The sequence below is a fragment of the Chiloscyllium plagiosum genome, unplaced genomic scaffold, assembly GCF_037043375.1.
Source record: "Chiloscyllium plagiosum isolate Xiang-an unplaced genomic scaffold, Cpla_swu_hap1 HiC_scaffold_3, whole genome shotgun sequence".
NCBI lineage: Eukaryota > Metazoa > Chordata > Chondrichthyes > Orectolobiformes > Hemiscylliidae > Chiloscyllium > Chiloscyllium plagiosum.
In genome coordinates this window covers 44833917-44861535 of record NW_028270141.1, presented here as the reverse complement: position 1 = coordinate 44861535, position 27619 = coordinate 44833917, and the positions used below count along the sequence as shown (strand labels likewise).

At 40.2% G+C, this 27619-nt stretch overlaps 2 protein-coding genes across 5 annotated transcripts in view; one reads left to right on the top strand and one right to left on the bottom strand.

The window, feature by feature from the left end:
* The first annotated feature begins 251 nt into the window (after positions 1-251).
* On the top strand, positions 252-11940 carry fsaf1 (40S small subunit processome assembly factor 1). Of its 3 annotated transcripts, none has more exons than XM_043680821.2 (7): positions 252-400; positions 3677-3906; positions 4954-5007; positions 6555-6650; positions 7469-7543; positions 7750-7790; positions 11764-11940. In XM_043680821.2, the coding sequence occupies exons 1-7, from the start codon at positions 343-345 to the stop codon at positions 11885-11887; spliced, it is 678 nt and encodes a 225-aa protein (XP_043536756.2). In that variant the 5' UTR covers positions 252-342; the 3' UTR covers positions 11888-11940. The 3 variants fall into 3 exon arrangements, with proteins under 3 accessions (XP_043536756.2, XP_043536739.2, XP_043536748.2); XM_043680804.2 differs by having other exon boundaries at positions 3677-4059; XM_043680813.2 differs by lacking the exon at positions 6555-6650 and having other exon boundaries at positions 3677-4059.
* Positions 11941-16102: 4162 nt separating this feature from the next.
* The window catches only part of trim67 (tripartite motif containing 67), a 63849-nt gene continuing 52332 nt past the window's right edge, over positions 16103-27619 (bottom strand). For both annotated transcript variants that reach the window (XM_043680780.2, XM_043680790.2), the window contains exons 8-10: positions 25295-25598; positions 24073-24235; positions 16103-22268 (exon numbers count right to left, since the gene is read on the bottom strand). In XM_043680780.2, coding sequence (XP_043536715.2) covers positions 22176-22268; positions 24073-24235; positions 25295-25598 — 560 coding nt within the window. In that variant the 3' untranslated portion in view covers positions 16103-22175. The remainder of the gene's footprint in view (positions 22269-24072; positions 24236-25294; positions 25599-27619) is intronic.

Sequence of the window (27619 nt, the reverse complement as noted above, 5' to 3'; positions counted from 1 at the left end):
AACGGCAGTGCCACTCCCTCGCTTCAGCTCCACCCCCTCATCCCACTCCGGCACCGCCCACTCGGCCAACGGCAGTGCCACTCCCTCGCTTCAGTTCCACCCCCTCATCCCACTCCGGCACCACCCCCCTCGGCAAACGGCAGTTCCACCCCTCCACCTCAGCTCCGCCCCCTCATCATACTGCGGCCCCGCCCCATGTGCTGGCCCCGCCACTCACCCCGGACCAACCGGGCCCCCATTCAAACGAAATATCTGTGACTCCTGACGTAACGGCGTTGGACGGGGCATTGATTTCCGGGCTAGTGTCACTTCCGGGAGGAGGACGGGTGATGGGATGTAGCTATGGCCGCGACTGAGAGGCTGTTGCTGGATGATTTTCTGAGCCAGCTTTACCAATGTGGTAAGTCATTGTGATCCTTCGCGGTGTACGATAGAAAACGGAGGAGGAAAACGTATTCGCCCCCCCCCCCCCCCACTTCTTTTCCGTGCTGTAGGGTCCGGCTCCTCTTTAGGAAAGATGTGGTCTAGGGGAGTTTCCCTCGAATAGTCCCAGAGTGGAGGGATTTTAACCAAATGTTAGGCTGGGGAAGCTCAATTTGTGTTGCATAATGGTAATATCACTAGTAATTCTGAGTTCCTGCAATTACTCAAGGGAACACGTTTGAATCCCAACACGGTAGCTGGTGGAATTTAAATTAAATTCATTAAAATTGGAATAAAGTTCCGGTCTCGATAATGGTGACCGTGTACCATTGTCATAAAAGCTCGGCTGTCCTCACCTGGTCCAGCCCACATGTGACTCCAGATCCACGACAATGTGGTTGACTCTGAAATGCTCTTTGAAATGTATTAAACCACCTCGGCAGTAAGATAAGGCTCTTCACCTCTCTGTCAAGGAAAGTTAAGACTAAGGAATAAACGTGGGAAAGAAATGAAGAATAACCCAAAACGTGGGAAAGAAATGAAGAATAAACCCAAACTTTAAACTTGTGTTATGGGGTTGTACAAGAAATTGACAGCTTTTGATCATGGAGAAAAGGAAGTGCTTTGATTAGTTGATTGTAGAAGGGATGGACAATGTCATAGAGATGTACAGCATGGAAACAGACCCTTTGGTCCAACCTGTCCATGTAAACCAATCTAGTCCCACCTGCCAGCACCCGGCCCACATCCCGCCAAACCCTTCCTATTCATATACCCATCCAAATGACTCTTAAATGTTGCAATTGTACCAGCCTCCACCACTTCCTCTGGCAGCTTATTCCACACATATACCACCCTCTGTGAAAAAGTTGCCCCTTAGGCCTCTTTTATATCTTTCCCCTCTCACCCTAAACATATGCTGGAAGAGCACGGCAATTCAGGCAGCATCCGAGGACAGGCAAAATCGACGTTTCGGGCAAAAGCCCTTCATCAGGAATAAAGGCAGAGAGCCTGAAGCATGGAGAGATAAGCTAGAGGAGGGTGGGGGTGAGGAGAGAGTAGCATAGAGTACAATAGGTCAGTGGGGAAGGAGATGAAGGTGATAGGTCAGGGAAGAGAGGGTGGAGTGGATAGGTGGAAAAGGAGCTGGGCAGGTCGGACAAGTCCGGACAAGTCGAGTTGCTGGAGGTTAGAAACTAGGATGAGGTGGGGGAAGGGGAAATGAGGAAACTGTTGAAATCCACATTGATGCCCTGGGGTTGAAGTGTTCCGAGGCGGAAGATGAGGCGTTCTTCCTCTAGGCGTCTGGTGGTGAGGGAGAGGCGGTGGAGGAGGCCCAGCACCTCCATATCCTCGGCAGAGTGGGAGGGGGAGTTGAAATGTTGAGCCACTGGGCGATTTGGTTGATTGTTGCGGGTGTCTCTGAGATGTTCCCTAAAGCGCTCTGCTAGGAGGCGCCCAGTCTCCCCAATGTAGAGGAGACTGCATCGGGAGCAACGGATACAATAGATGATATTAGTGGATGTGCAGGTAAAACTTTGATGGATGTGGAAGGCTCCTTTAGGGCCTTGGATGGAGGTGAGGGAGGAGGTGTGGGCACAGGTTTTACAGTTCCTGCGGTGGCAGGGGAAAGTGCCAGGATGGGAGGGTGGGTCGTAGGGGGGCGTGGACCTGACCAGGTAGTCACAGAGGGAACGGTCTTTGCGGAAGGCGGAGAGGGGTGGGGAGGGAAATATATCCCTGGTGGTGGGGTCTGTTTGGAGGTGGCGGAAATGTCGGCGGATGATTTGGTTTATGCGAAGGTTGGTAGGGTGGAAGGTGAGCACCAGGGGCGTTCTGTCCTTGTTGCGGTTGGAGGGGTTGGGTCTGAGGGCGGAGGTGTGGGATGTGGCTGAGATGCGTTGGAGGGCATCTTTAACCACGTGGGAAGGGAAATTGCGGTCTCTAAAGAAGGAGGCCATCTGGTGTGTTCTATGGTGGAACCACTCCTCCTGGGAGCAGATACGGCGGAGGCGGAGGAATTGGGAATACGGGATGGCATTTTTGCAAGAGGTAGGGTGGGAAGAGGTGTAATCCAGGTAGCTGTGGGAGTCGGTGGGTTTGTAGAAAATGTCAGTGTCAAGTCGGTCGTCACTGATGGAGATGGAGAGGTCGAGGAAGGGGAGGGAGGTGTCAGAGATGGTCCAGGTAAATTTAAGGTCAGGGTGGAATGTGTTGGTGAAGTTGATGAATTGCTCAACCTCCTCGCGGGAGCACGAGGTGGCGCCAATGCAGTCATCAATGTAGCGGAGGAAGAGGTGGGGAGTGGTGCCGGTGTAATTACGGAAGATCAACTGCTCTACGTAGCCAACAAAGAGACAGGCATAGCTGGGGCCCATACGTGTGCCCATGGCTACCCCTTTGGTCTGGAGGAAGTGGGAGGATTCAAAGGAGAAATTGTTAAGAGTGAGGACCAGTTCGGCCAAACGAATGAGAGTGTCGGTGGAGGGGTACTGTTGGGAACGTCTGGAGAGGAAAAAACGGAGGGCTTGGAGGCCCTGGTCATGGCGGATGGAGGTGTAGAGGGATTGGATATCCATGGTGAAGATGAGGCGTTGGGGGCCGGGGAAACGGAAGTCTTGGAGGAGGTGGAGGGCGTGGGTGGTGTCTCGAACGTATGTGGGGAGTTCCTGGACTAGGGGGGATAGGACAGTGTTGAGGTAGGTAGAGATGAGTTCATCTAGTTCTGGACTCCCCAACCCCAGGGAAAAGACTTTGCCTATTTATTCTCTATGTTAATAACCTGGAACTGCTGATGAAGGTAAGGAAGAGTTGATGCTTTTGAAATTGAGAAATAAGCTTGCAGGGCTGTAGATGATATGACAGGATAATGGAATCGATTGCATTGCTTTATAGAGAGGTGGTATGGATTGAACTCAAATGGTCAAATACCCCCTCCTGTGCTGTGGTGACTGAAAACTCCATAGTTGTGCCTGCCCCTCCCATCAAGTGAATTGGCAAGGGGTCCTGTACATCCACTGGTGAGAACAGTAGGGATCTCAGTTTAGCATCTGCTGTGGAAATTGGCACCCTGATGGTGCAGCATTCTGTCAATACCAGTGTCGTCATCTAGCTACCATTGTTCTACAGCCAATGACTAAAGTATGTCATTGTCAGTACTTCATGACTTGTGAAACTTAGTCACTGTGTATGCAAGGAATCACGCAGCTGTTTTGCTTCTAGTATGTGACTGTATGTTTTAAATTAACTATAGGAGAAGCTGCAGAGAATGAAATAAAGAACAAAAGAGGAAAAGTGGCACTAAAAGGAAGAAAATGTATGCAAAATAAGATGAAAGAGCAAACGCTTTGCTCAGAGGATCAATCTGTGCCTTGCAGCTCCACAGTACCCAAAACTAGTGACTCACTTGCAAAGAAAGCAGCAAGCTCACTCTGCAGGACTCCAAAGTGTCTCATCAAGTTGCATGCAGAGCTTCTCAATTCTGTAAGTAACTGTGAGAAAAAAGAAAAATCAAAGGAAGCAAAGATCCCCAACAGTGGCATTCTCACTACTGGTGAAAAGAGGCCAGTTGAAGTTATAACTTTTACTGGCCCTCACAAGAGGAAGAAGGTTCCACCAGTTATGAACAATGACAAAGTAAGCTTCTGAGTCTGTTTAATTTTGATAACATGTCCCTTAAAAAAATACATGACGAACCTCTCCATTTCTGATCTAACTTAATTTCATTTTAAGCTTTGACAATCAAGTTTCAAAAGTGTGTGCTGTTAATCTGTTCCTGTATGATTTATTTTCTCTCTCAAGCCTTTTGTTTCATGTCTGCCTTGGTCTTATTTCTATCTGCTTTAAATGGTAGATCTACACCAGTACAAAAGAGGTTCCTTTGCCTTAATTTCTGGTTTGTAGGAGGGATCTGAAGGAATGTAAGATTTCTTACGTATCTTCTGGGCAAGCTGGATTGTCAACCTGACAACTTAGCCACAGTATTCTTGAGTTTTGCATTTTCATGTTGAGTTTCTGATTGTAGCATGATCTACACCCTGGCCACTTGGCACCATGCACTAAGACAGCTAAACCTGTATCCAGGTACAGACCTTATATTGCAGCCAGTTATGCATTATTTCAGGCCAATCCAATAAAATTCCTTTTATTTTAAATGTTTAAGGTTTCCCAGCTGATTAAAAATAAGGGAAAATAAATTTATCACCTGCTGGCTGTCTCTTCCATCAGCAAAGCAGTGGTTACATGGACCATGTTTGTCTCTTCTCTAACTTGGTCATCTTTAATTACTTATCCAACCATGTTGGATGGTAGTTTCCCTCAAGACTAGAATAGTTGAGATTGACTAAATTTCTGGGTCCACTAAATACCTGTGCTAATGTGCTCTCCCACTTTCACTCACTCACCCCTCATCCCCTGTCCTCATCATCTTCACATTTTCCTTTGCTTCCTATCTGTCACTTTAAGTTTTTGTTTTGACTACTATTACACGGTTCTGTTTCAGTGCACTTAAATTTTGTTTTACATTTTCAGATGGAGGAGGCTGATGAGCAGAACAACACGAAACAAGCATTTAATTTAGAGAGAGTAAGTCTTGCATCACTTGTGTATATATATCACTTAATGGTAAGGTCCTAGAGAGTGTTGCTGAACAAAGATACCTTGGAGTGCAGATTCGTAGTTCCTTGAAAGTACAGTCGCAAGTAGATAGGATAGTGAAGGAGGCGTTTGACCAATAACGGAAAGCATACCAGAGTATTGAGTACAGGAGTTGGGAGGTCATGTTACGGCTGTACAGGACATTGATTAGGCCACTTTTGGAATATTGCATGCGATTCTGGTCTTCCTATTGGAAGGATGTTGTGAAACTTCAAAGGGTTCAGAGAAGACTTACAAGGATGTTGCCAGGTTTGGAGCATTTGAGCTATAGGGAGAGGCTATATAGTCTGGGGCTGATGTCACTGGAGGGTCAGAGGCTGAGGGGTGACCTTATAGAGGTTTATAAAATCATGAGGGGCATGGATAGGATAAATGGACACAATCTTTTCCTTGGATTGGGGGAATCCAGAACTAGAGGGCATAGATTTAGGGTGAGAGGGGAAAGCTATAAAAGGGACCTAAGGGGCAACCTTTTCACGCACAGGGTGGTGCATGTATGGAATGAGCTGCCAGAGAAAGTGGTGGATGCTGTTACAACTGCAGCACTTAAGAGGCATCTGGAAGGGTAGATGAATAGGAAGGATTTGGAGGGATAGGGGTCAAGTGCTGGCAAATGGTTAGATTAGGTTAGGATATCTGGTCAGCATGGATGAGTTGGAAGGGTTTGTTTCTGTACTGTACACCTCTATGACTCAAATTCTCTTCAGAAGTCCAGTGAAACCTCTCTTATATACCCCAATTTTTGTATGCCACAGATTGTTCACAGATATTGGATGGCAACACCAATATTGCTAATCTTTGGGTAGGCTGAGTGGTATAAATGAATTGTCTGCCATCATGAGCTCTGTTCTGACCATGGTATTGTAAATAATTGGCAAAAGCAACAAAAGTGAAATGAAGGGAATTTACATTTACACAATGAGTTGTTGTCTGGAATTCACTGCCTGAAAAGGAAATGGAAGCAGATTCAATAATAACTTTAAAAGGGAATTTTATTGCAGGGCTGTGGGGAAAGAACAGGAGTGTGGAACTAAGTGGATAGCCCTTTCAAACTGACACAAGCCTGTCTTAAAGGATTAATGGCGTACTTCTTTTCTGTTGAGAAAAAGAGAGATGAAAGGCTGAAAGCTGGCTTTGTAAAGTCTCCCTTATAGTTGATTCAAAGTCGCCGGTTCAGTTCCAGTCCTGTGATAGATTTACTGATCTTAACCATAGAGAGTTGCTGCAATTAGCCTACCTCTGTAGAATGTTTGTGGGCAGTAAAAGGGTAAATTTGAATATGCACCCACCCTGATCATTCATATGGCTGGAAAATGTTCATGCATTGTTCTGAAGTAGGGAGAGCATTTTGCTCATTTGGGCTTACATTCCATGGCAGACTGGCCATTTGGGAAAAGCATAGCAGTACATTAGTACGAGTCGCTGACTTTCCGTAGGAAGGACCATACTTAATTTTGATGTCTTTTGCTTCACAGGCCCGGCTAGAAGTGCACAGATTTGGTATCACAGGTTACAGAAAAGAACAGCAAAGAATGCTTGAACAAGAACGAGCTATTATGCTAGGTGCTCGAGTATGTTACATCACTTCTACCGTGTGAATGGATTTTTCTTTAAGTGATCTGGAGTTTTAAATATTGACACTTGCTTCATTCAGAATTTCTTTAGACTTGTGCACCTGCGGAATTCTGTCACTCAGAAAACTGTTGGGGCCAGTTCGCTAAATATATTCAAGTGGGAACTGGACATTGCCTTTGCGGCTAAAGGAATCAAGGAGTTTGGAGGGAAAGCACGAATAGGATATTGAAATTGCATGATCAACCATGGTATTGAATGGTGGTGCAGGCATGAAGCGCAAAATGGCCTAGTCCTGCAACTATTTTCTATGTTTCTTTCTCTCAGTGTGCATTCACTGCCTTGGAAATTCTTGGTTTTTGTATTTAATCTATTTATCTGCTTTTTGAGTTTTTACGATTTTAATCAAAGCAGGAAAGAACTAATGTGTGCCTTTTAACCTGACGTTCCTACCTATTTCTGAGGCTCCCTGACCTAATTTCCTCCTCTGGGCTTTTTCCTCACTGGGGACTGGTTCGGAAAAAGCTGTAGCCCCTTTGGCAGATGAATTACAAACTAAACAGTAGTATCACGTAGTAATGGCAATTTGAAGGAAGTACATTTTCTCAGGTGTGCTGTAATTGAGTCTAGATATAATGAATTCACTTTTATTCCGGTATAGAAGATTCACATAATTGCCCCCATGTCAGAATTTCTCTCTCAGCATCATGTAAATTCTACACATGCAAATGTATACTTTATAAATATTGTAATGGTTTGAATTTGAAAATCAAAGCCTCCGGTTTACAACCTTTTCACAGTTTTGCTTCTCTTTCAGCCCCCAAAACGTGAATATATAAATTACAAAAAATACCAGGAAATGATGAAAGATAAAGCCACAGCAAAAAATATGGTAATGGTTTGTGCTGTTTTAACTAAGGACATGTTTTCAGCTGAGTGACTTGATGCTCGTCATGGGTCAGATACTGTCATTTAGCTTGTGACACTAAATTAAAAAAAATAGTTAGCATTATTTGATTTGCATGACTTGTTGGTTAAGAAGCATCCAGTAACATATTTATTCATTAGTGTTTCTAAATCTTTCCTTTTCCACTTTAGAATGCAAAATCTATATTTTCAAGGGGAAAGAAAGAAGAAAGGTGAGCTAGATGTGTTCTGTGGGTACTGGAGGGTGAGATTTTAATTCTGTTGTTTAAAACAGTTACTTTGGTTGCATGGTTTTCTTCCAAAATATAGTGCTTGTCAGTGTCTGTCTGTCTCTCCCTTTTTCTCCCATATTGACCCACATCCTCTTAAAGTCCTCCTGATTTTATCCAAGAGATTCCTTTCTTGCTCCTTCAATTCTGACTAAATTACTGATCACTCAACTTCTCTCCTTCACCCTAATGCTAAATGATGATACTATTAATCGACTTATTTTGATAAACCAGCTAAATATTTAGATGATCAAAGCATTGTAAGATTGACGACAACCACCATCCCCACTTCCCAATCGCAGTCAGTGGCCGAACCAGATCGTTTGCAATCTTAGCATCCAGGTTGACCCTTATCTTCACTTCAATCCTATACCCCCTGTGTCTTTTTAAAATTTGTTTGTGGGATTTGAGCATCACTGACAAATCCTGCATTTATTTCCCATCCATAAATGCCATGAAGAAGATGGATTTAACTGCCTCCCTAATAAAATGGTATGCCCACCATTTTATTAGGGAGGCAATACCAGGATTTTGACTCAATGATAGTGAAGAAGTGATGATGTAGTTTCAAGTCAGGATGGTTTGTAATTTGGAGGGGAACTTGCAGGTAGTGGTGCTCTCTTGCATCTGTTGACCTTTTTCCAGGTGATGACACAAATCTGGAAGGTGCTGTGGAAGGAGTCTTGCAAATTGCTGGAAAGCACTGCTGGTGCAACGTTCAGGCTGGGGAGCTGATCAAGCTGGTCGCTTTGCCCCCAAGGGACAAGAGTACTTTTGTAAAAACACAGAAAGCTAGCACACAGGTGCAACAGGTCATAAGGAGGGCCCTTATTTCAAGTGGTTTGGAATATGAGTAAGGAAGTCTTACTGTAAGTTTGGGAGAAGGCATAGGATTCCCATTTCCTGGCTTGTCTTATCTTACTATAACTGTACAAAGTGTTAGTGAGACCACATCTGGAGGATTATTTTTGTCCTCTTATTTAAGAAAATGTATAATTTCAATGGAAGCAGTTCAGAGAAGATTCACTTGTATGATCCATGGTATGGAGGGATTGTCTTATGAGCAAAGGTTAAACAGTTTGGGACTCAATGAAATTTATAAAAATGAGAGGTGATCTCATTGAGGCATATAGGATTCTTAAGGGGCTTGACATGATAAATGCTGAGAGGATGTTTCCACTCATGTGAAAGTCTAGGTCTAGAGGGCATAGTTTGAGTTGAGGTGCCAATTTAAGACTTGGATGAGGAGGAATATCTGCTCATAAGGTTGAGTGTCCTTGGAAAGTTGAGGCAGAGTCCTTTTGTATGTTTAAGGCTGATTGGTTGGTAGGGAAATCAAGAATGGTGGATCAATCCTGTTGAATGGTGGATCATGCTTCAAGGGTCAAATGGTCTACTCTTGTTCCTATTCTGTGGTCCTTGACAATTTGGACAATCTTGAGTATTTTAGAGCTGCACTTATCCAGTGAAGACTATCTCAACACATGCTTCAATTCTTTTGAGTTTGAGACTGTAATGAGGTCGAGGAGCCAAGTGGTCCAAGCACAACTCAAACAGCGTCAGTGCAGTTTATATTGCTGAATAAATGCCACACAATATCACTGTCAATTACACCTTCCATCACTTTGCTGAAGATAGTTGATAGCTGGAATGACAATATCATGGTTTGCATTTGTCCTGCTTTCTGTGGACAGGACATATCTGGGCAACTTTCCATGTTATCTTGTTGGTGCCAATTTTTTAGCTGTATTCGAACAGCCTGGTTGTGAGCACAGCTGACTCTGGAGCACAATTCCCAGTACTCCAGTGAGTTGTTGACAGAACCTGAAGCCTTTGCTGTATCCTGTGTTTTCAGCTGTTTCTTGCTACCAGCATACTTCTGGCTGAAGGTGCTTACAAGTGCTTCAGCCTTGTTTGCCCTTATGTGCTAGATTCCACATCATTGAAGTTAGGATATTTGTGTACTTACATTGCCTCACGATACCCAGTTTTGAGTTGTTAAATTTGTTCCAAATGTATTCCATTTGGCACATGACAGTGGCGCACAAAACAGTGGACTCGTCCTCCATATTTAAGATGGAACTTCCTCTCCATGAGGACTGCAGTAGTCATTGCTACCAATGCTATTATGGACAGATCCAACATTAACAGGAGAGTTGGTAAGGATGTTAGAAAGTTTACCTTTCACTGGTTCTTTTGTCACCTTCATGCACAATTTAGCAGTAAAGTCCTTCAGGACTCGGTGAACTCAACTAGTAGTGATGCTGATAAGCCTCTCTTGGTGGACATTGAGGTCACACCCAGACTATGTACTGTGTCCACACTAACTTCAGTGCCTCATGTAGTTGCTTTCAACATGGACTACAGTTTCATTAACTGAGGGTGAGGGGTAAGTAGTAATCAGCTAGAGGCCTCTTGCCCATGTTCAGTATGATACCATGAAACTCCAAGAGGTTCAGAGTCCATGGAACTCTAACAATCACTTCATCTCAGCTGTGTACAGTAGACTGTACACCCCTACGGGAGCAGAAACATTAGCAAAATATAAATAGGCATTCAAAGTTATTAATAACTTGTACTTATATTGTCCCTTTTCATGACTTCAGGACACCTAATAGGTATGATCCAGTGCGTATAGCCTTAAGTCTGTGTGACTGTTCTTCCAATTTTAGTACAGGTCTCCGAACGTTAGTAAAGAAGACTTTGCAAGGTGTGCCTTTGTCACTTCCCATGTGGCTGATCCATATATATTTTAACTTTTTTAACTTTTTCAACATCGCGTTGATAGAACCAAGTGCTTTTCTCAGCATTTTTGGAGAGCAATTAAGAGTCAACCACATTGCTGTGGGATGGAGTCACATGTGGCCTAACTGGTTCAGGGTAATTGCGAGCTAGATGGGTTTTTAGTTCAGATTTATTAATTAATTGATTTTAATTCCCAGTTTCCAAGGTAGGATTTGAACTTAGGTTGCTGGAGTAGTAGTCCAGGCCTTTGGAGCAGTGGCATTAATTAGTACAGTAACATCACTGTACCACTGTCTCTAAGATGTCAGTGGATAGCGGAAATGTGTGTCTATGCTGGCTGTTCATCTGCACATGTGGTCAGTTAGATCCTCCTATGTAAAAATTGACTGGTGCACATCCTACCATAGTGATTACAGTTAATGATTGTAAACACTTTTGAGGTGTCCTGAAGTCATGAAAAGGCACAATATAAGTACAAGTTATTAATAACTTTGAATGCCTATTTCTATTTTGCTAATGCTTCTGCTCAGCCTGTTTGAAACTTTTAACTGATCACTAACCTGTTGGTGTCTTGACCAGCCTCCTATTCTATAAACATAAAGTCATCCATAGCTCTTCTGTGCTGAGACTTGTTCACTCATTACCTTTGTTCTCATTGACTTATGTTGGTTCCTGGGATCTTCTATTTGCCCTTCCTCATTCTTTGAAGTATGCTTCATTGCTACTACAGGTTGTTTTGCTATAATGCATGTTCTACTAACTCAAATTGGGGATACTGTTTCTAAAGTGCAATTTTTCTAACCATCGTGTTATAGAAGAACTACCTGTACTCAATAAAACCTCCATTCTTGACCACTGGTGACAGTGCTTCAGCTTCCTATTCTGTTCTTAAAACTCAGTATCCCCATCTCTTTGTCTTCAAAAAAAAATTCCAGCATGTTGACCAGACTAATCACTCCTTTTTGGCTCTGTGCCTATTTTGTTTTTCCTTGCACTTTTGTAAGTGTCTTGGGATGCTTTTATATGTTAAGTTACTTTATAAATGAAAGTTGCTATTAAATTGTCCCATGGTTGATTATATTGAATTATCAGTAATCTTGGCTGGATCTAAGTATCATTTTGTGTTAAGACATTAACCCCTCCAGAATTAACCAAGATTTCATTTCTACAGGAGGAGCAAGAAGTCTGAAATAGTCCCGACTGGGCAGGTGGGAAGATTTAAAAATGGAGCACTGATCCTCAGTGACAGTGACATCAAAAGAATCAAAAATGGAGCCAAGTCAAAACATGTTTAAACTCTACAATTTATAAAGTTTTTGTCATAAAATAAATGTTTATAAGAATGCAATATTAAGATGTGTTCAGTTTTTAATCTTCCATGGGTTAGGGACATCATTAGAAAAGTTGGCATGTGTTGCCATTTAATTAGGAGAAAGTGAGGACTGCAGATGCTGGAGATCAGAGTTGAAAAATGTGTTGCTGGAAAAGCACAGCAGGTCAGGCAGCATCCAAGGAGCAGGAGAATCGACGTTTAGGGCATAAGCCCTTCAGGAAACATTCCTGAAGAAGGGCTTATGCCCGAAACGTCAATTCTCCTGCTCCTTGGATGCTGCCTGACCTGCGCTTTTCCAGCAACACATTTTTCAATTGCCATTTAATTACCTTAATTTAATTACATTCTAATTACCTTTTAACATAGTGGCTTGCATGGCCATTTCATAGAGCTGTTAAATGTCAACCACATTGCTATGGTTCTCGGAGTCACTTGTAGGCCAGACCAGGTAGGAATGGCAGATTTTCTTCCTTAAAGGATGTTCGTAAACTAGATGAGTTTTACAACAATTGATGGTTGTATGATTATCATTACTGAAACATGATTTATACAGTCATAGAGATTTACAGCATGGAAACAAACCCTAGGGTTCAACTAGTTCATGCTGACCTAGATATCCTAAATTAATCTAGTCCTATTTTCCCGCACTTGGCTCATATCTCTCTCAACTCTTCCTATTCATGTACCCATCCAGATGCCTTTTAAATGTTGTAATTGTACCAGTCTGCACCACTTCCTCTGGCAGCTCATTCCATCTATGCACCACCCTTTACATGAAAAAGTTGTCTTTTCCGTCCCTTCTAAATCTTTTCCCTCTCACTCCAGACATATGCCCTCTAGTTCTGGACTCTTCTCTCCCCCCCCCCCCCCCCCCTTCTCTTTCTCTTCTCCTCCTCTTCTCCCCCCCCCACTCCAGGGAAAAGCCCTTGTCTGTTTATCCTATCCATGCCCCTCATGATTTTGTAAACCTCTATAGGTTACCCCTCAGCCTCTTACACTCCAGGGAAAACAGTCTGAGCCTATTCTGCTTCTCCCTAGAGCTCAAACTCTCCAACCCTGGACCCATCCTTGTAAATGTTTACTGAACCCTTCCAAGTTTCACAACATCTTTCCTATCGGAGGGAGACCAGAATTGCACACAGTATTTAAAAAGTGGCCTAACCAATGTCATACTTGTTTGAGATGGAGATTGCCACAGGAGCCTCCTGCACTACTTGCCTCCCCCTCCTATTTTCCCTAGTGGTAACCCATCTACCTGACTGTATCTGCAGTTTTTCTCCCTTCCTATAACTGCCATCCATCACACCCCTTAGTTCCTGTAAATTCTTCATTGTGTCTAACTGCCGCTCCAACTGATCCATGCAATCTGATTGGATTTGCAATTAAACATGCTTACTGCAGACATGATCATCAGTAACATATTCTAGATTTATTCATTGAATTTAAATCCTACCTGCAGATGTGGGATTTGATCCCCTGAGGGTTTAACCTGGAGCTCTAGTTTTATTTGCAGGACTATTGCCTCTGTTATCTTTCCCCACATCTGTATTTTTCTTGCACTTTAATTGCAGGCATACCTCTTCAATGAATTTGTGGTTAAATACCAAAGTTGCTACATTTTTGATTTTTCGATTAGGTTACTTAGTGTGGAAGCAGGCCCTTCGGCCCAACAAGTCCACACTGACCCGCCGAAGCGCAACCCACCCATTCCCCTACATTTACCCCTTTACCTAACACTACGGGCAATTTTAGCATAGCCAATTCATCTGACCTGCACATCTTTGGACTGTGGGAGGAAACCGGAGCACCCGGAGGAAACCCATGCAGAGAATGTGCAAACTCCACACAGTCAGTCGCCTGAGTAGGGAATTGAACCCGGGTCTCTGACGTTGTGAGGCAGCAGTGCTAACCACCGTGCCGTTTCATCTCTAGTAAATATGATCAAGCCTCTTTCAGCCCAGACTGGTTTGAATGAGCTTTGTTTTTAGAAACAGCATAAAAATTGAAAAGAATTATAATATAGGTGAATGAGGAACTAACTATCTAAGGAAATCCTATTCACAATACAAATTAATCACCTCATCCAATTGAAGTGAGATCACCAGGAATTTTAAGCTTAAAATTGTCTTTGGCCAATAAGGGAGCATAGTTTCTTCAGGTGATTGAGGTATTGGAGTCTGCTTCTTCACACACTTTCTGCTAACTGATGGACATTATAGTGCAGTAAATAATCTCAAATTAATTTTGTAATGTAAATTGTAATAACCAGATTTATTCAAATGACATTTACATTGACCACACATCTCACCATTTTTGACACATCACAATTTATGAACATGCAACTTATAAATATACAGGACAGACATTCACTACTTATGCAATACCAAGTTTAAGAGCTTTGAGTAGACACTAACAGACTGTTAAGTATAAAACACAAAATTACCAAAATTATCCAGCACACATTTAAAAAAAAGTTTGCATTCTGAGGAAATATCCATTGGTCACAAAGAATTGAATCAGCGGACCAGCCGCTGAAGTTCCTGATGACTGGATTGACATTTAAGGAGATTTTAACATAGTAGTTGGAATCCTTAATGGAGACAGCTCCTCAGATTTTAGCTTTAAAATGACCTGGATAATCCCCAAGTCAATGAGGATAGAACACAAAACTCAGTACAGAAGTTTTTTTTCTTTTTAAAACCTAAAACAAATGCCGTGCTCTCAGTTTTAGGAACTTCCATTTGTGCCAGGGCAGGAGTATTTCATGAATTTAGTACTCTGCTCAGGTATTATTTGCACAAAGGGCTTTTTCATCAACGACAGCAAATTAACTGTAATTTGAAACTCTGGTTTCCAAGACACAGTTGAAATTTAAATCTGCATAAAACTAATTGTTTTCATGAGTATGTTATTTAAAAGACATTCCACTTCAGAAATGAGTTAAAAGTAAGTTGAATGTGAGTGTGCTTAACTTACTGACCATTTCAATAAACGAAATGTGAAAATAGCATATCCATACAGTTGATTGTGAGAAGCACGGGTCTGTACTGGTAGATGAATTTCGCACAGCCACTGTGCTTATCAGCTCCCAATTTGAGAGAAAAGTGTTAAATTTGTCAAAATGGGAAGATTCAAAACATCAAATAAATGTAATTCTGAAAAGTAAATGATATGAAATAGCTGTACTGTACAGGGCATGGAATTATAGATAACGAATACCAAACATTTGAGTTAAAAACACAATCTAATACTTTTAAGAGGAGTGAGATTTGCACCTTTTAAGAATCTTCAAGGTCACCACATTTACATGGTAACATATTTGTTCTTACATATGTTATTTCATGAGGAACATTTGGAATTACTCCAAAAGAACCATATGGTCAGAGTTTCAGCAAAGTCTCTGTGGGAGTTCTGCATCAAGCAGATAAATTGCCATGTTCATTTGGGAGAAATTCTGAAATTGGACTTCATTGCATCCTATTTTATTTTACAGAATGCAGTGCTTTGGAGGGTCTCTTTTACCAACATTTCTAAATGTAGATTCACCACTTGCAGTTCTCTTTTACTCAAGACCAATAAGGATGACCAGAGAAACAAACTGCCAGCATTTCCACAATCTGAAATCTAATACTGTTAAAACTACGAAAGAATAGATACTTTCCTAAAGCATTATTCGGTTGCTATCAAACCTAGTTTAAAAATGGCAACATCTTACCAAACATATATTAGTAATCAATACATGTGAATAATAAATTAAACATTTTCCTTACTAAAATCTGAAATTTTAACAAGTAACAACTACTAGTCAGCCAACAATCAAATGATTAAAGTGCACATCAAGAAAAAGGGAAAATCACAAGTGATGAAAGTCCAGAATCAAATTTGTTAATATAGTTTCTAATATTTCATTCAAATGAGAATGTATTTGAATAAAATTGTTGAGGTACCCTCTTCTATTCATTTTTGAGCCTTTGCCAAAACTGTGATTGCAAAGAATCAAACTAATTAAAACTTTAAAAAATTGAAGATCCCAGATGTATTTGTTTAAAACTGCATCACTGTAAAAAGTGTTTGTATTACAATGTTTATAATTTGAATTTATCAAACTACATTATATAGTAAACATATTCAGAGTAGTGTGTACTTATCACCATTATAAAGGCTGGCAGTGGTTCAGCTTGTAAACAACGCCACTGTACCTGTTAGTGTTGTTTATTCTGCTGCATAGTGTGTTTGTTAAAACAATACTGATTACAAATAGTCTGTAAATACATAAAATGCTCCACTCAAAATTTATAACAATACATTCAAAACAGATTGTTACAAAATAACTTGCAATATTAAAAACTTGACAATTTTACCTGTTTAAAAATCTAATTTTTTGTACTCATCAGTAAACAGTTAGCAGCCCTGCTTTCAGAAAATTGTATTAAAATACCATAGGTTTACAGGTAATGAACTCACTGTGTGAAGAATGAAATTTTAAAACTACCATCTTGTGATTTCAGCATTATTTTGCATTCAGATTCTCTGAGAGAGATTTGTTTTATGAGTGGTAAAGTTTCTCAAGAGGAGCCATTATCAAATGCTTTGGATTGCTAGCCCATCACAACTGTTCTCATAACTAAATACTTTGTTGCAGCCAGTTGGAAATCACATTTTAACCATGCCACAAGATTTATTTTATAAAAAAAGCTTAAGAAAAAAATCTTTGAAAGGAAAGATTCAAACAACAACTGGAGAGAATTACCCTAGTGTTTAACTGATTCATTTCACATCAATTCATCACTATGAATTTTATGTAGACAATATTCTCAAATTCAATACATTCCCAAGGTGTGGTCAACATGTCAGAGAAATAGTGTAAAAGAGTTAGGGACTTTACAAGAATTTAATTGTTCAAATTACGGAATTGTAGAACAACAAAATTTAGAAATGGCCATTCTGCCCATCATTTCAGTGCCAATTCCTTCTCCCTTATATCACCTTTCAAATGTTATTTTTAAATTTTGATCCATTCCCATTAAAATTTTTCTGGTTTCTGCTTCCACCATCAATTCTGACAGGACATCCCTTGTTCTGACAACTTTCTACATAAAGAAATTTCTCCAACAATTTCCCTATGTTTTATTAATCATTTTTTTTAGCCTCTGGTTTCCTCAGACCATAGAAATCATTTTTACTGTGAACTTTAGCATAACTTTCTTAATTCTAAATTTCTCTCAGGTCTCCTCTTAACTTTACCTCTTCTAATAAAAATAAAATCTCTTGCATTCCTTCTACCCAATACCTCTCATCCCTGGTAAATCTTTAAAGGCACCAAAACTGGATGCAATATTCCAGCAGTGGCCTAAAGCAGTGATTTATATAAGCTTAATACTACCCTTTGCTTTTATTACCCTATAATCCTTATTTATAAAATCTAGGATGTTGTAATCAGCTGCATTAAGCTGTTTTTCAACTTTATCTTGGCAAATATTTATACTTCAATCCATGCCTAAAACAGATGATCTGGTAATTTATTTCATTGCTGATTGTGAGAGCTTGCTGTGTGTAAATTAGCTACCATACTTTCTTCATTACAACAGTGAAAGTAATTCAAAAATAATTGCTTGAAGTGCTTTAGGAAGTTTACAGGTTATGAAAAGTGCTATATACTTCCACTTTGGCCTCCAGCTTTTGTAGAATGGAATGGCTTCCTCATACTGCGGATGCCATTGTGAACTGTAAAAATGATTTTACAGGTACAATATCTTTAAGACATTATAATGGTCACCATCAAGGCATCACTGCTCCCCTCCTGAATTGAAAGGACGTAATAACTATACACCATTAACTTAAGAAATTTTGGAACACTGGATTGTTCTTCCATTCAACAATGAAAACAATCCAATATGATTCTTCATTCCACTGTCAACACACTGAAGAAGATTACCCATACAGACCATTAAGGAAAAGAGGAATGACTGCAGGTAATGGGATAAATCAGCCCAGGGGTTCATACCTGCTCAGTCCAAATGCATACGCCACATTTGTAGACCAGCTTGTGAGGTACCTGTTCCTACCCATAAGTCATCTGCTCCAACTGTGAGTGACCAGTGAATTTGAAGAAAACGTAATAGCACAATATAGTAAAATGATAATTTAAGGTGAAAGGGAGGGGAACTTCATGTGAATAATATCACTGTATAGATATTCCCCCATTTCATGTTACTGGACGTATCAGTGTAGGGCTTGTGAAATGTCCGGAGCACACCAATATCTGGGGGAGAATCCTGATCTAAGAATGCTCCTGTTCAATAATTATGCTGTCAGAAGTCTAGCTGGTTCTAAATACAGAAATTGACCCAATAATCCTTCTTGCTGAGAAGTATGATTAAATAGTTCCTACTCAATTCTAGAATGTTCTTGAACCTCCACTACTTGAGCCAAGTGACCATCCATCTTTCTGTTCAATCCTCTAAGTATCCTGGAGGTCAGCAGAATAATGTGTTTCAGGTTGAATAAGAAAAACTACCCCTTTAATGCAAAACAATAGAAGAGACTGTTCCTATCAAACAAAACACCATAACAATAATACAGATCAGGAGCTTGAGGCCATTCTTAAAGCAATTCTATACCCTAAGAAGATATCAGTGGACTCCAACAAGATAAGTGATGCTTTGCAGTAAGACTAAGTTCAGTGCCATTACAAATCATAGTCTACTTTCGATCTGAAATGCCATTGTGCTTACTGTTCAGGGTACTCCTTGGGATCAGTTTTAGTCTGTTGAATAAGAAGATTTGCATTTATACAACATCTTACCCCCAATCATAACATTTAATTATAATTGAATTACAGAGACTGGTAAACAGTAGCCACCTCGCACAGCAAGATTCCACAAAAATGCGATGAAATCAATGATTGACCAGTCATTCTGTTCTTTTAGTGGTTTCACGTTGAATGAGTAGTGTGGACTTCCCTACTACGGGGTCATCAAAAATATGGCACCTCCAACTGTGTTAGACTGGAATGTCAGTCTGGGTTATCCCTTCACACTGGTATTGAACTTACAACTTTGTAGAGGTAGCTCATTGTGCATGCTAACACCCTCATTCATGCTAACACCCTCATTGGCATCACAAAGAATAAAGTGCAGTATTTCCATATTTTTCAATAAAATAGCCAATCAACTCATATCAGAAGAATTCTGCAGTTTGATCTCACAGGGATTAGAATTAGCATTGTCCACCAATGGTATAACATTTCCCACACTTAAAGATCTCTCCAAGTATAGGATCCTCTAAACACGTACGAAACTTGAAAGGTAAAGCAATTGACTGGTTATCAAGTCTGAAGACTTGGACATCCCCCAGGGAGTCAAATTTACAAGTTTTAGCTGCATCTTCTGGCAAAGGAGAAATTGGTAAAACTTTGGTGTGTGTGTGTGTGTGAGAGAGAGATTGGGGTAGCTGGCCAAGGAGCAGTATACATCACAAAGATCACAAAATCACATCACACATCTCCTGCCTCTCAACCTTTGCATGTGCCTATTTGCTCTTTCTCCAGGTTCTCCACTGATCTTCTGTAGGAGATGGTGAGGTTCTGCCCCTCTGCCCTTTTGAATGCAGACCTATTGTGAAATAAGACTGATAATGATAATGTTGTGATGTCATTGGCTATTACCAGTACTTATTAATATTATGTGAAGGTCTGATAATTATGTAAATTTAAAACTGTCATCTAGAACATTTCTCTAAGTTTCGAACATCACTAAATTAAATAACGCCAAAGTGCATAATCAAGGAAACATTGGCAAATTTCGTTCAACTATACATGCAAAGCAACAGTCTTCCACAGCACTTTAAACACTTTGTGTGTCTGCCACCACCATCAATTGACCTTTCAAAGCATAAAAGATTAGCAAAACAGACACGATCACAAAACAGACCTATTAAATTTACATACTTCAACATTTAGTTTACATCATATAGATTTGCAAGTGTTTTCCTGCATACTGTTTTCCATAAAATTTTTTCCTACATTGTAAATATTTTACGTATTCAACTGAAAAAGAAACAAGTGCGTTAGCTTAGGTGCTAAAATATATCAATACTTGAATTTTTAATTAGCTCAAGGTCCCTTTGATCATTCTTGGATCAAGAGTGGAAAGGTATAGGCTAAGGTGTTCGGTCACTGTGTTTTTCAGTCAGCCGTGAGAAAATGCTCAACAGCAGCATAAGTCAATTTGGTCTTTTGCAGTCCCTCATTAATCCATTCAGCTACTTTAGATCACAATGAAAATACTTATGAGGGGCTCTTGTGGTGCAATGGTAATGTCCATTCCTCCGAACTAAGAGGTCTGGGTTCAAGCCTCACCTACTCTAGAGTTTTATAATAATATCTCTAAACAGGTTGATTAGGAAAATATACAAAAATACTTTTACCGGCTAATTCCAAGGCAAAGGAAGGAATACTCCTTCCGTAATTAGATAAATGAATAAAGATCAATGATTGGAGGTATGTCAGTCAAGAGTAGCAAAAACTAAATTGAATTTGTTAATTTAAACTGGATTCATCTCTGTACTGGTAAATGTTGAAATAAGTATCTCATGCTTTGCACAGGAGAGGTGCAGACTATTTATCTTTAGAGACGTAACCCTAAACAAAATCATAATATTTTAAAATATATCCATTGTAGTGAAAAGATAATGAGAAAACAATATTATTTGATTATTTATTGTTCCTAATCATTAAAGGAAAATTGGGTGAAGCACATCACAGACTGCCTGCTGAAATTAAAACTTTACTCCAAATGGTTTTGAAAAAAATATTTCTATTTTTTCCACAACTGTCCCCATTCCCCCTCCCATGTGGCAGCTGATCTCTCTATATATGTAGTCAATGCTGGTGTGAAGAAACAATACTCCTGGAGTCATCTTGGCAGTTTCAACAACTCTCTCCTTCGGTAAGTCTCAAAGATTTTGTGTTATTTGATTCTAGGAACAACAGTGTGGATGAACTGCTCTCCCTCCTTTCTAGACTGACATTTTGCTACCATTCTCCAGGATAAAACTCTACAGTGATACTCCTATCTTCACTCAACTACATGTTCAAAAGACTGTTCAAATGATTTTCCTATCTATGATTTTCCTTATGTTGAAGGAAGTGGGCAAGAGTAGAGAGAATTTAAGCTGGCACTCACATGCTGGGAAGGCAGCATACTGGCCCTGCCTTTATATGTTAGGAAGCATAATCAGATAGTTACTGGGACATCATTAGCTGTTGTCAATTGGCTATGTACAGATGCATTCAGCAAGTCCCAGATGTATTGGTTGTTATGACAGACTGGTTAATCATCTGCTTCATGGCCAATGGGCAGCATGCCAGGGCACTGCCATTTTACAGAATGACAGGATTCCTTAGAGTTTCTCCAACCCGAATCAGGGTTAAATAGTCAACATCAGCAGTTCCTTGAAATGTGAAGCATACTTGCCACAGTGTACAGCTTTTGACAAGAGACTGCATATCGAGTGTTTTTAACATGGCTAACATGTAATTGTTGAGCTACAGCTACCACATGGTTTGGTTGACCAGAAGACTCTCCTGCTGTTACTGCCTGCCAAAGACATATGGAAGGATTTCCAGTTTGACAACTAATACCTGGACAAATGCTATTGTCTCAAGCTTGTCCATCATGTAAATATACTTGATTTACTTTGTCGGCATTTGTCAATTGTCAGTGGGGAAAACAGGTTGCAGGGAAGCAGATTTTAAGGTTTGAGGAAAATTAATTTAAATAATGTCTCTTGCTGCTAAAAGGAAGCTTAATTCCCTTTCAGAGATGAAGATTTTTATCCAAATACATCCAAACTGTTTTTATGTGGTACACCTTAAAATTAATATTATGATTTCAAAATCTAAGGTACACTTTTTATAAAAAGGTAACAGTTTAGAGGTTGCTGCTTAACTGCTACCTACAGTCTTTTGCAATGAAATGGGAGCTTCTATTTGTTTACTTCAACTTTGCTAACATAAACATTGACAGTCATTTGATTAAAAAGTGTTAATATTGAAAATAGTTTTGAATGTTATATTATTGAAAGACATTTTTGAGTGTCATGTTACACTTGTGTAATGTAACTAAGGTTTAGTTGCAACTGTGGAAATTGTGGTTTTTTAAAGGTTTTTCTGATTATTTTCTATATATGGGATCAGGAGTCTTGGCACAAACATGATATACTTGGATAGTTTGGTATTTTGTTGGTAGTCAATATTTAGACTTGCTGTTGGGGCTGCAGGATGACGAAGATTTTCCTTGTTTGATATGATTTGGAATTTCCAGTCCTGTGTGAAGTGTTACCTGTTGGAAAAAAAAACAAATTTTAAAACATGACACCATCAAGTGTTGAAAAGTAAACCACATGATTTTTTTTATTCTCTGATTGGTCCTATCCTTGTAATAGAGTCTCCCTATATTTATGTATTGTCAGTGCTGATATAACGCGATAGTTCCATTTTCGTGCAATCTCGCGTTATAAGAAAACCACACAATAGCCGCACCATTTAAATAATGGAGCCAGAATCGAATTATAGCCAATACTGGTAAGAAAAGTTCACGTTCTACAAATAACGGTCTAAATCCTTCAATCCAATTTGCGTTGGAGAAACACATGATAGCAGAACCGATTGGACTTTCATTTTCAGATTCTCTGTGCCCCAGTCTTCCTTCATGAATAAAATCAGTAGATTAAGACTAGCTTTATAGGACAAGGCACCCAAGATTCTGGCCTATGTTTCCCAAGTTGCTCCCACTACATCCTGTCAATGACATAAAGAAATAAATTTAAAGAGTGCAGATCTATTGCTACTCGAAATGGGTGAGTGAGGTTAGCTCAGTAAGAGTGTGGCCATCACATCATTCAATGTAGTTCTGGCACTGCCTCTCAGAGCTAAAGTTTCTTCTTACACCTTTTAACTGTTTCAACAATAGTTCAGCCACAGGACCACTACTTCTGGGCTGCTTCTGCCCTAATTGGTAATCAGTGACCTGGAGAGTGCCAAGAAAGAGGAGGCCTCCAGCAGCAGTGCCACCAAAGCCAGGATGAGCTGGACACGGCTCCACCCCAGCCCAGGGTCTCGTGGTGAGAAAGGAACAGGTCCTGGGCTGGCTCCTCCCATCCAGACTCATGGGCTAATCCAATGCTCCATGTCTGCAGCTGGCCTGGGTGGTTGAAGGAGGAGAATTCTTCCAATGTGGTGGTCTTATCACAGCATAGAGGTCTTGTCCCAATGTGGAGATCTTCTCCATCTATGGCATCCAGGTATTCCACTGGCCCGGCAGGCGGTCTTAGCCCCGCATGGTGGTCTTGTTCAGGAGTGGCAGTCTCAGCCTGGCATGGCAGTCTTCTTCAGTGGAGGCTTCTGGCCCAGTATTCCAGTGGCCCAGCATGGCAGTTTCATCCTGGCTGTGTTTTCAGGGTAATCCATTGTTCCTTAATTGGCTTTCCCCAAGCCCAGGAGCTGTTAACTGAACCGTGATGAACTTTGTTTTAATTTTACTTTTTAAAATTATTATGATTTCTGTCTTTGACATAGGTGCGTGGTGGTGTGGCTTATAAGTTTTTTCACTTTTTTGTCCATGTAGAAGTACACATGACAATAACTTTCTGTTCTACTCTGAGCTTGGGATGCAGTGACTGGCTGTAAACCTCTTTCTCTTCACAGGTTCCCAGTGGCCATATATAAAATATAAAACTATACTGGCATTTGCATGCATACACATTAAATCTCAATACTGGCTCATTGTGGTATAGGATTAAAGATTCAGTCACCAATGAGGCAACCACACTATGAAAATCCTATTCCTAAGCCCCTAGTACTATATACAGAATTCGAACAGGGCAGATTAATGAATAAAAGATTGAAGCTATAATTGGACGAAGTTACTAGGTATTGTGACCTCTACTGAGAGGGTTAGAGAATTAAATATCATCCAAGAATTGTCATCAGGGGAATCTAGGATTTACTTGCCTGGACTTAGGTGCCAGACGTGACCAATGGGTCACTGGTTCAACCCAGTAGATGATATATCTTTATGAATATTTTTCTTCTCACATTAAGAGAGTCTAAAGAAGACACATTTTTTAATCATGGCCCAATCTTACCTGGACATTCCTATTAATGCTGATAGCAGGCACAAAAATGCCTTCCAAATTTTCAAAGGCTACAGGGCCTTGCTGAACATTGTTGATGTAAAATAAAAGGATATGCTTGCTTAGGTCCAGGAGAACTCCAATTGTTGTACCTTTACAAATCCCACCTTCTGTCCTAGAAAACATGAAAATAAATTTTATTCAAACAAATATTACTGTTTCCATTTAATTAAACAAATTTCTTGTCTGACATATCCATTAATACACCGTATTGAAATTTCAGTGTCACAAAACTGGTAGAAATGTTTTAAGTATGCCAATTAAGCAAAAAGACAAATGCTATACCAATCAGGGATTCTTACCCTGGTGTCTACAAGAAGGTTTCAAGGGATCAGCCAAAAGTAACACTCTAGTTGACATAGCCCTCATGCCAGCACTTCTTCTGATCTTTAACTGGCAGAGATATCCTTTGAACCCTTAGAAAGAAAACAGCTCATGGCAACCACTAAGGATTGAAAAACGCACTGCCTCATGTCAACTTGTTACAGTGCGTTTCATATGAAAACCCACACTGCTTGGATTCAGGTTGCTCTTGATGCAGCAGTGTCAGGTGCATAGACATACGTAAGTAGTCAGAACCTTACCCTGTCTGAGGTGGAGGGGGCTGGATGAGAAGCCAGTACAGCCCTACCATATTAAATATGACAATGTGGTCACAGATATGTTGAATAAAGTGTTGGCCCAGCCTCATTGTAACTAAGTTTCTGATAAACGGCTGGGTCATGTAGTGACTGTAATCCTGGACTAGTAATTCAGAGGATTTGAATTCACGTACCATCATAGTAACCTGTGAAATTGAATTCAACAATGCTGGTAATTTGTGTTGTGCCACCAGGAATAGAAAATGACAATATGACCACTAAATTACTGAAAACAAAAAAACACAAAGTTCAGTCAGGGAAGAAATACTGCCATAGTTACTCAATCTAGTCTACATAGCTCCAGGTTCACCATGTAGCTAATTCTTAATGCCCTCAAGGCAGCAATAGCTGAACATATCCCAAGAATGAATAATTAACAATTTCCAAAGAAAGTTGTTTGTCGTTTTCATTGAGTAATTTAATCATTAGTTTACTGCAGCAGTTTTTCTTCACACCTGAAAGTGGCAATTATCGGTGAAATTTGGTTGTTGAAGATTTTGAAAGTATTACAAGTCAGAAAATGAAACACTTACCTATTTGTGTGGGAATTGCCATGCATAAACCAACTGCGGTTGTTGTCAACATACATGGCCCAGGCCTTATCATCCTTGCCTAGCATCATATCCTTTACTAAATTAATTCTTGCCACTCCAAAAGCAGGGTCGGGGTGGTTATCATAGCGATCAATAGACAATTCCCAGTAATGGATTCCTTTGGAGAATGCAACAGATCCTAGCACAACGCGATCATCGTAGCTATTACACGTAACAGTCAGGTTATCATTAGACAGAAGGATATCCGGATGGGCAGAATTGGGATCAAAGGTAAACCAAGCCACTGAAATGGAAGAACAGAACAGCAATTTCAGAATAAGAAATATATCCTATTCTCCCTGCATCCCTTCCTCCATATCAGGCCTTCTCTCCTCAGAGATTGTGCACGATTGTTAATTTTCTTCTATTTCTTGATCAGATGGCCAGTATTCATTTAAGCCTAGCTAGTGAGCATGGCAGACTGGTCTACAAGACTTGGTGCGAGAGGGTGACAGGCAACATAGCCAAACTCTAATTTGATGTCCAGGCACCTAGACATTCCAGCAGAGCACAGCAGGAAAGAAAACGCTGACTGATTAAACTCTTTCCCAGCACAGAGATGTCAAGGTCAGCTGTGGCACCCAAACAAAACAGTCAAAAAGTCCAAATTCTAACCTTCTAACTGGTAGACTTAGAGCTATACTGGGTGATGCTTTACTCACAATGCAGTTAAGGAACTAACAGAACATTTCTTTAATTATCCTTTAAGTACATGCGCCTGTGTAAAAGTTGTGTATGAAGTGAATTGAGCAGTTTCAACCTACCATCCATGCCCTCCCCAACATAAAACTGTCCACAATTTGGTCATAGAGGTTATCTGAGGAAAGAAATAATCGCGGTGGTTTCCTGATTTGAAGTCTAAGCCATGCTGCAATTGCAGAACAAGGACAGTTTTATTTATTTAATTTGTTATTCAATGTTTAGCTGTGCTTTTATGGATTTTTACTGATCAATCAAGCTGACAATAATTGGCTGAAATACAATAAAACTCCAAGTTCTTATCTTCACATCAGAAAAAGTTGGAATACTCAGCAAGTTAGACAGCTACTATTAGAGACAGAAACTGAGTAAGTGTTTCAGATCAATGACCTCTGTTAGTACTGGAAGAAATGAGAAGTGCAACAGGTTCAAGCAGATATAGAAGATTGAAAGGAAGGAAGACAGAAAGAAGGAAGGAGAGGGCATGTGATAAAGTAAAGGCAGGAAAGATAAATTGACAAAAGGTAGAATAAGGCAATTAAGGCTAATGGTCATAGAGCCATAGAGATGACCAACTTGTCCATGTTGACCAGATATCCTAAATTAATCTAGTCCCATTTACCAGTACTTGGCCCATATCCCTCTAACCCCGAGACAAATAAAGAAACAAGATATGGAAATGTGAGTAAAAACAAGATTAGTGCCATCAACTTCCATTAATTATATAAATAGGGGCAAATATTATCATTTACAATTGTTTTGATCAATTTTGAGTTCTGATGGTCTAATCAAAACAATGTGTTGTTCCTCAAACTTATGTGCAGCATCATGAAAAGGATACTGAGGACAGAGGTCAGAATGGATGAAAGTGGAGAAGTAAAATGACAGGAGTCTAAAATTTTAGACTTGTAGACTGAATGGAGCTGATCCACAAATATATCTATAATGTGTGTTTGATCTCTCTAAGGTAGAGGAGACCACATCATGAGAGGTCAATGCAGCATACTAACTTGAGTGTATAATTAAGTTGATCATTTAACTAGGAGAAATATTTAGGATCTTGGATATTGATAAAGGAAGAGGTAAAAGGATGGTGTTAAATCTTTTGCATGGGCAGCTGCTTTTGGAAGGGTCAGGATGCAAGAGGTGATTAAAGGAGTAAACCAGCTTGTCACAGATGGAACAATTCCTTCATAATGCAGAAAGAGGAAGACAAAATGTGTTTGGTGATAGCAATATGGAGAATCCTTGGCCAGAAAGTGAGGACAAGGGAAAGCATATTGTAGCCCTGGAGTTTAGGGAAGAGAAGAGAGAATTTGTCTGGGAAATAGAATAGGGATGGTCAAGGGCCCTGTCAACAATGATAGTTGGAATCTTTGGTTGGGGAAAAGCAAAAACATATCAAAGGCATTGGTTTGGAAGGTGGCATTGTCAAGACAGATGCAACACAGATAGACAAACTGAGAATGTATGGAAGTCCTTACAGGAATCTAGTCAGGTATCAAGGGGAACCAGTCAGCTTTTCATAGATGTTGCTCCATAAGTTATGCTCAAAAATGGGATGGG

Coding starts and splice junctions, on each gene's coding strand:
- fsaf1 (XM_043680804.2), top strand. CDS start 343: ATGGCCGCGACTGAGAGGCTGTTGCTGGATGATTTTCTGAGCCAGCTT. Junction 6,651..7,468: donor CTATTATGCTAGGTGCTCGA/GTATGTTACATC, acceptor CTTCTCTTTCAG/CCCCCAAAACGTGAATATAT. Junction 7,791..11,763: donor AGGGGAAAGAAAGAAGAAAG/GTGAGCTAGATG, acceptor TCATTTCTACAG/GAGGAGCAAGAAGTCTGAAA.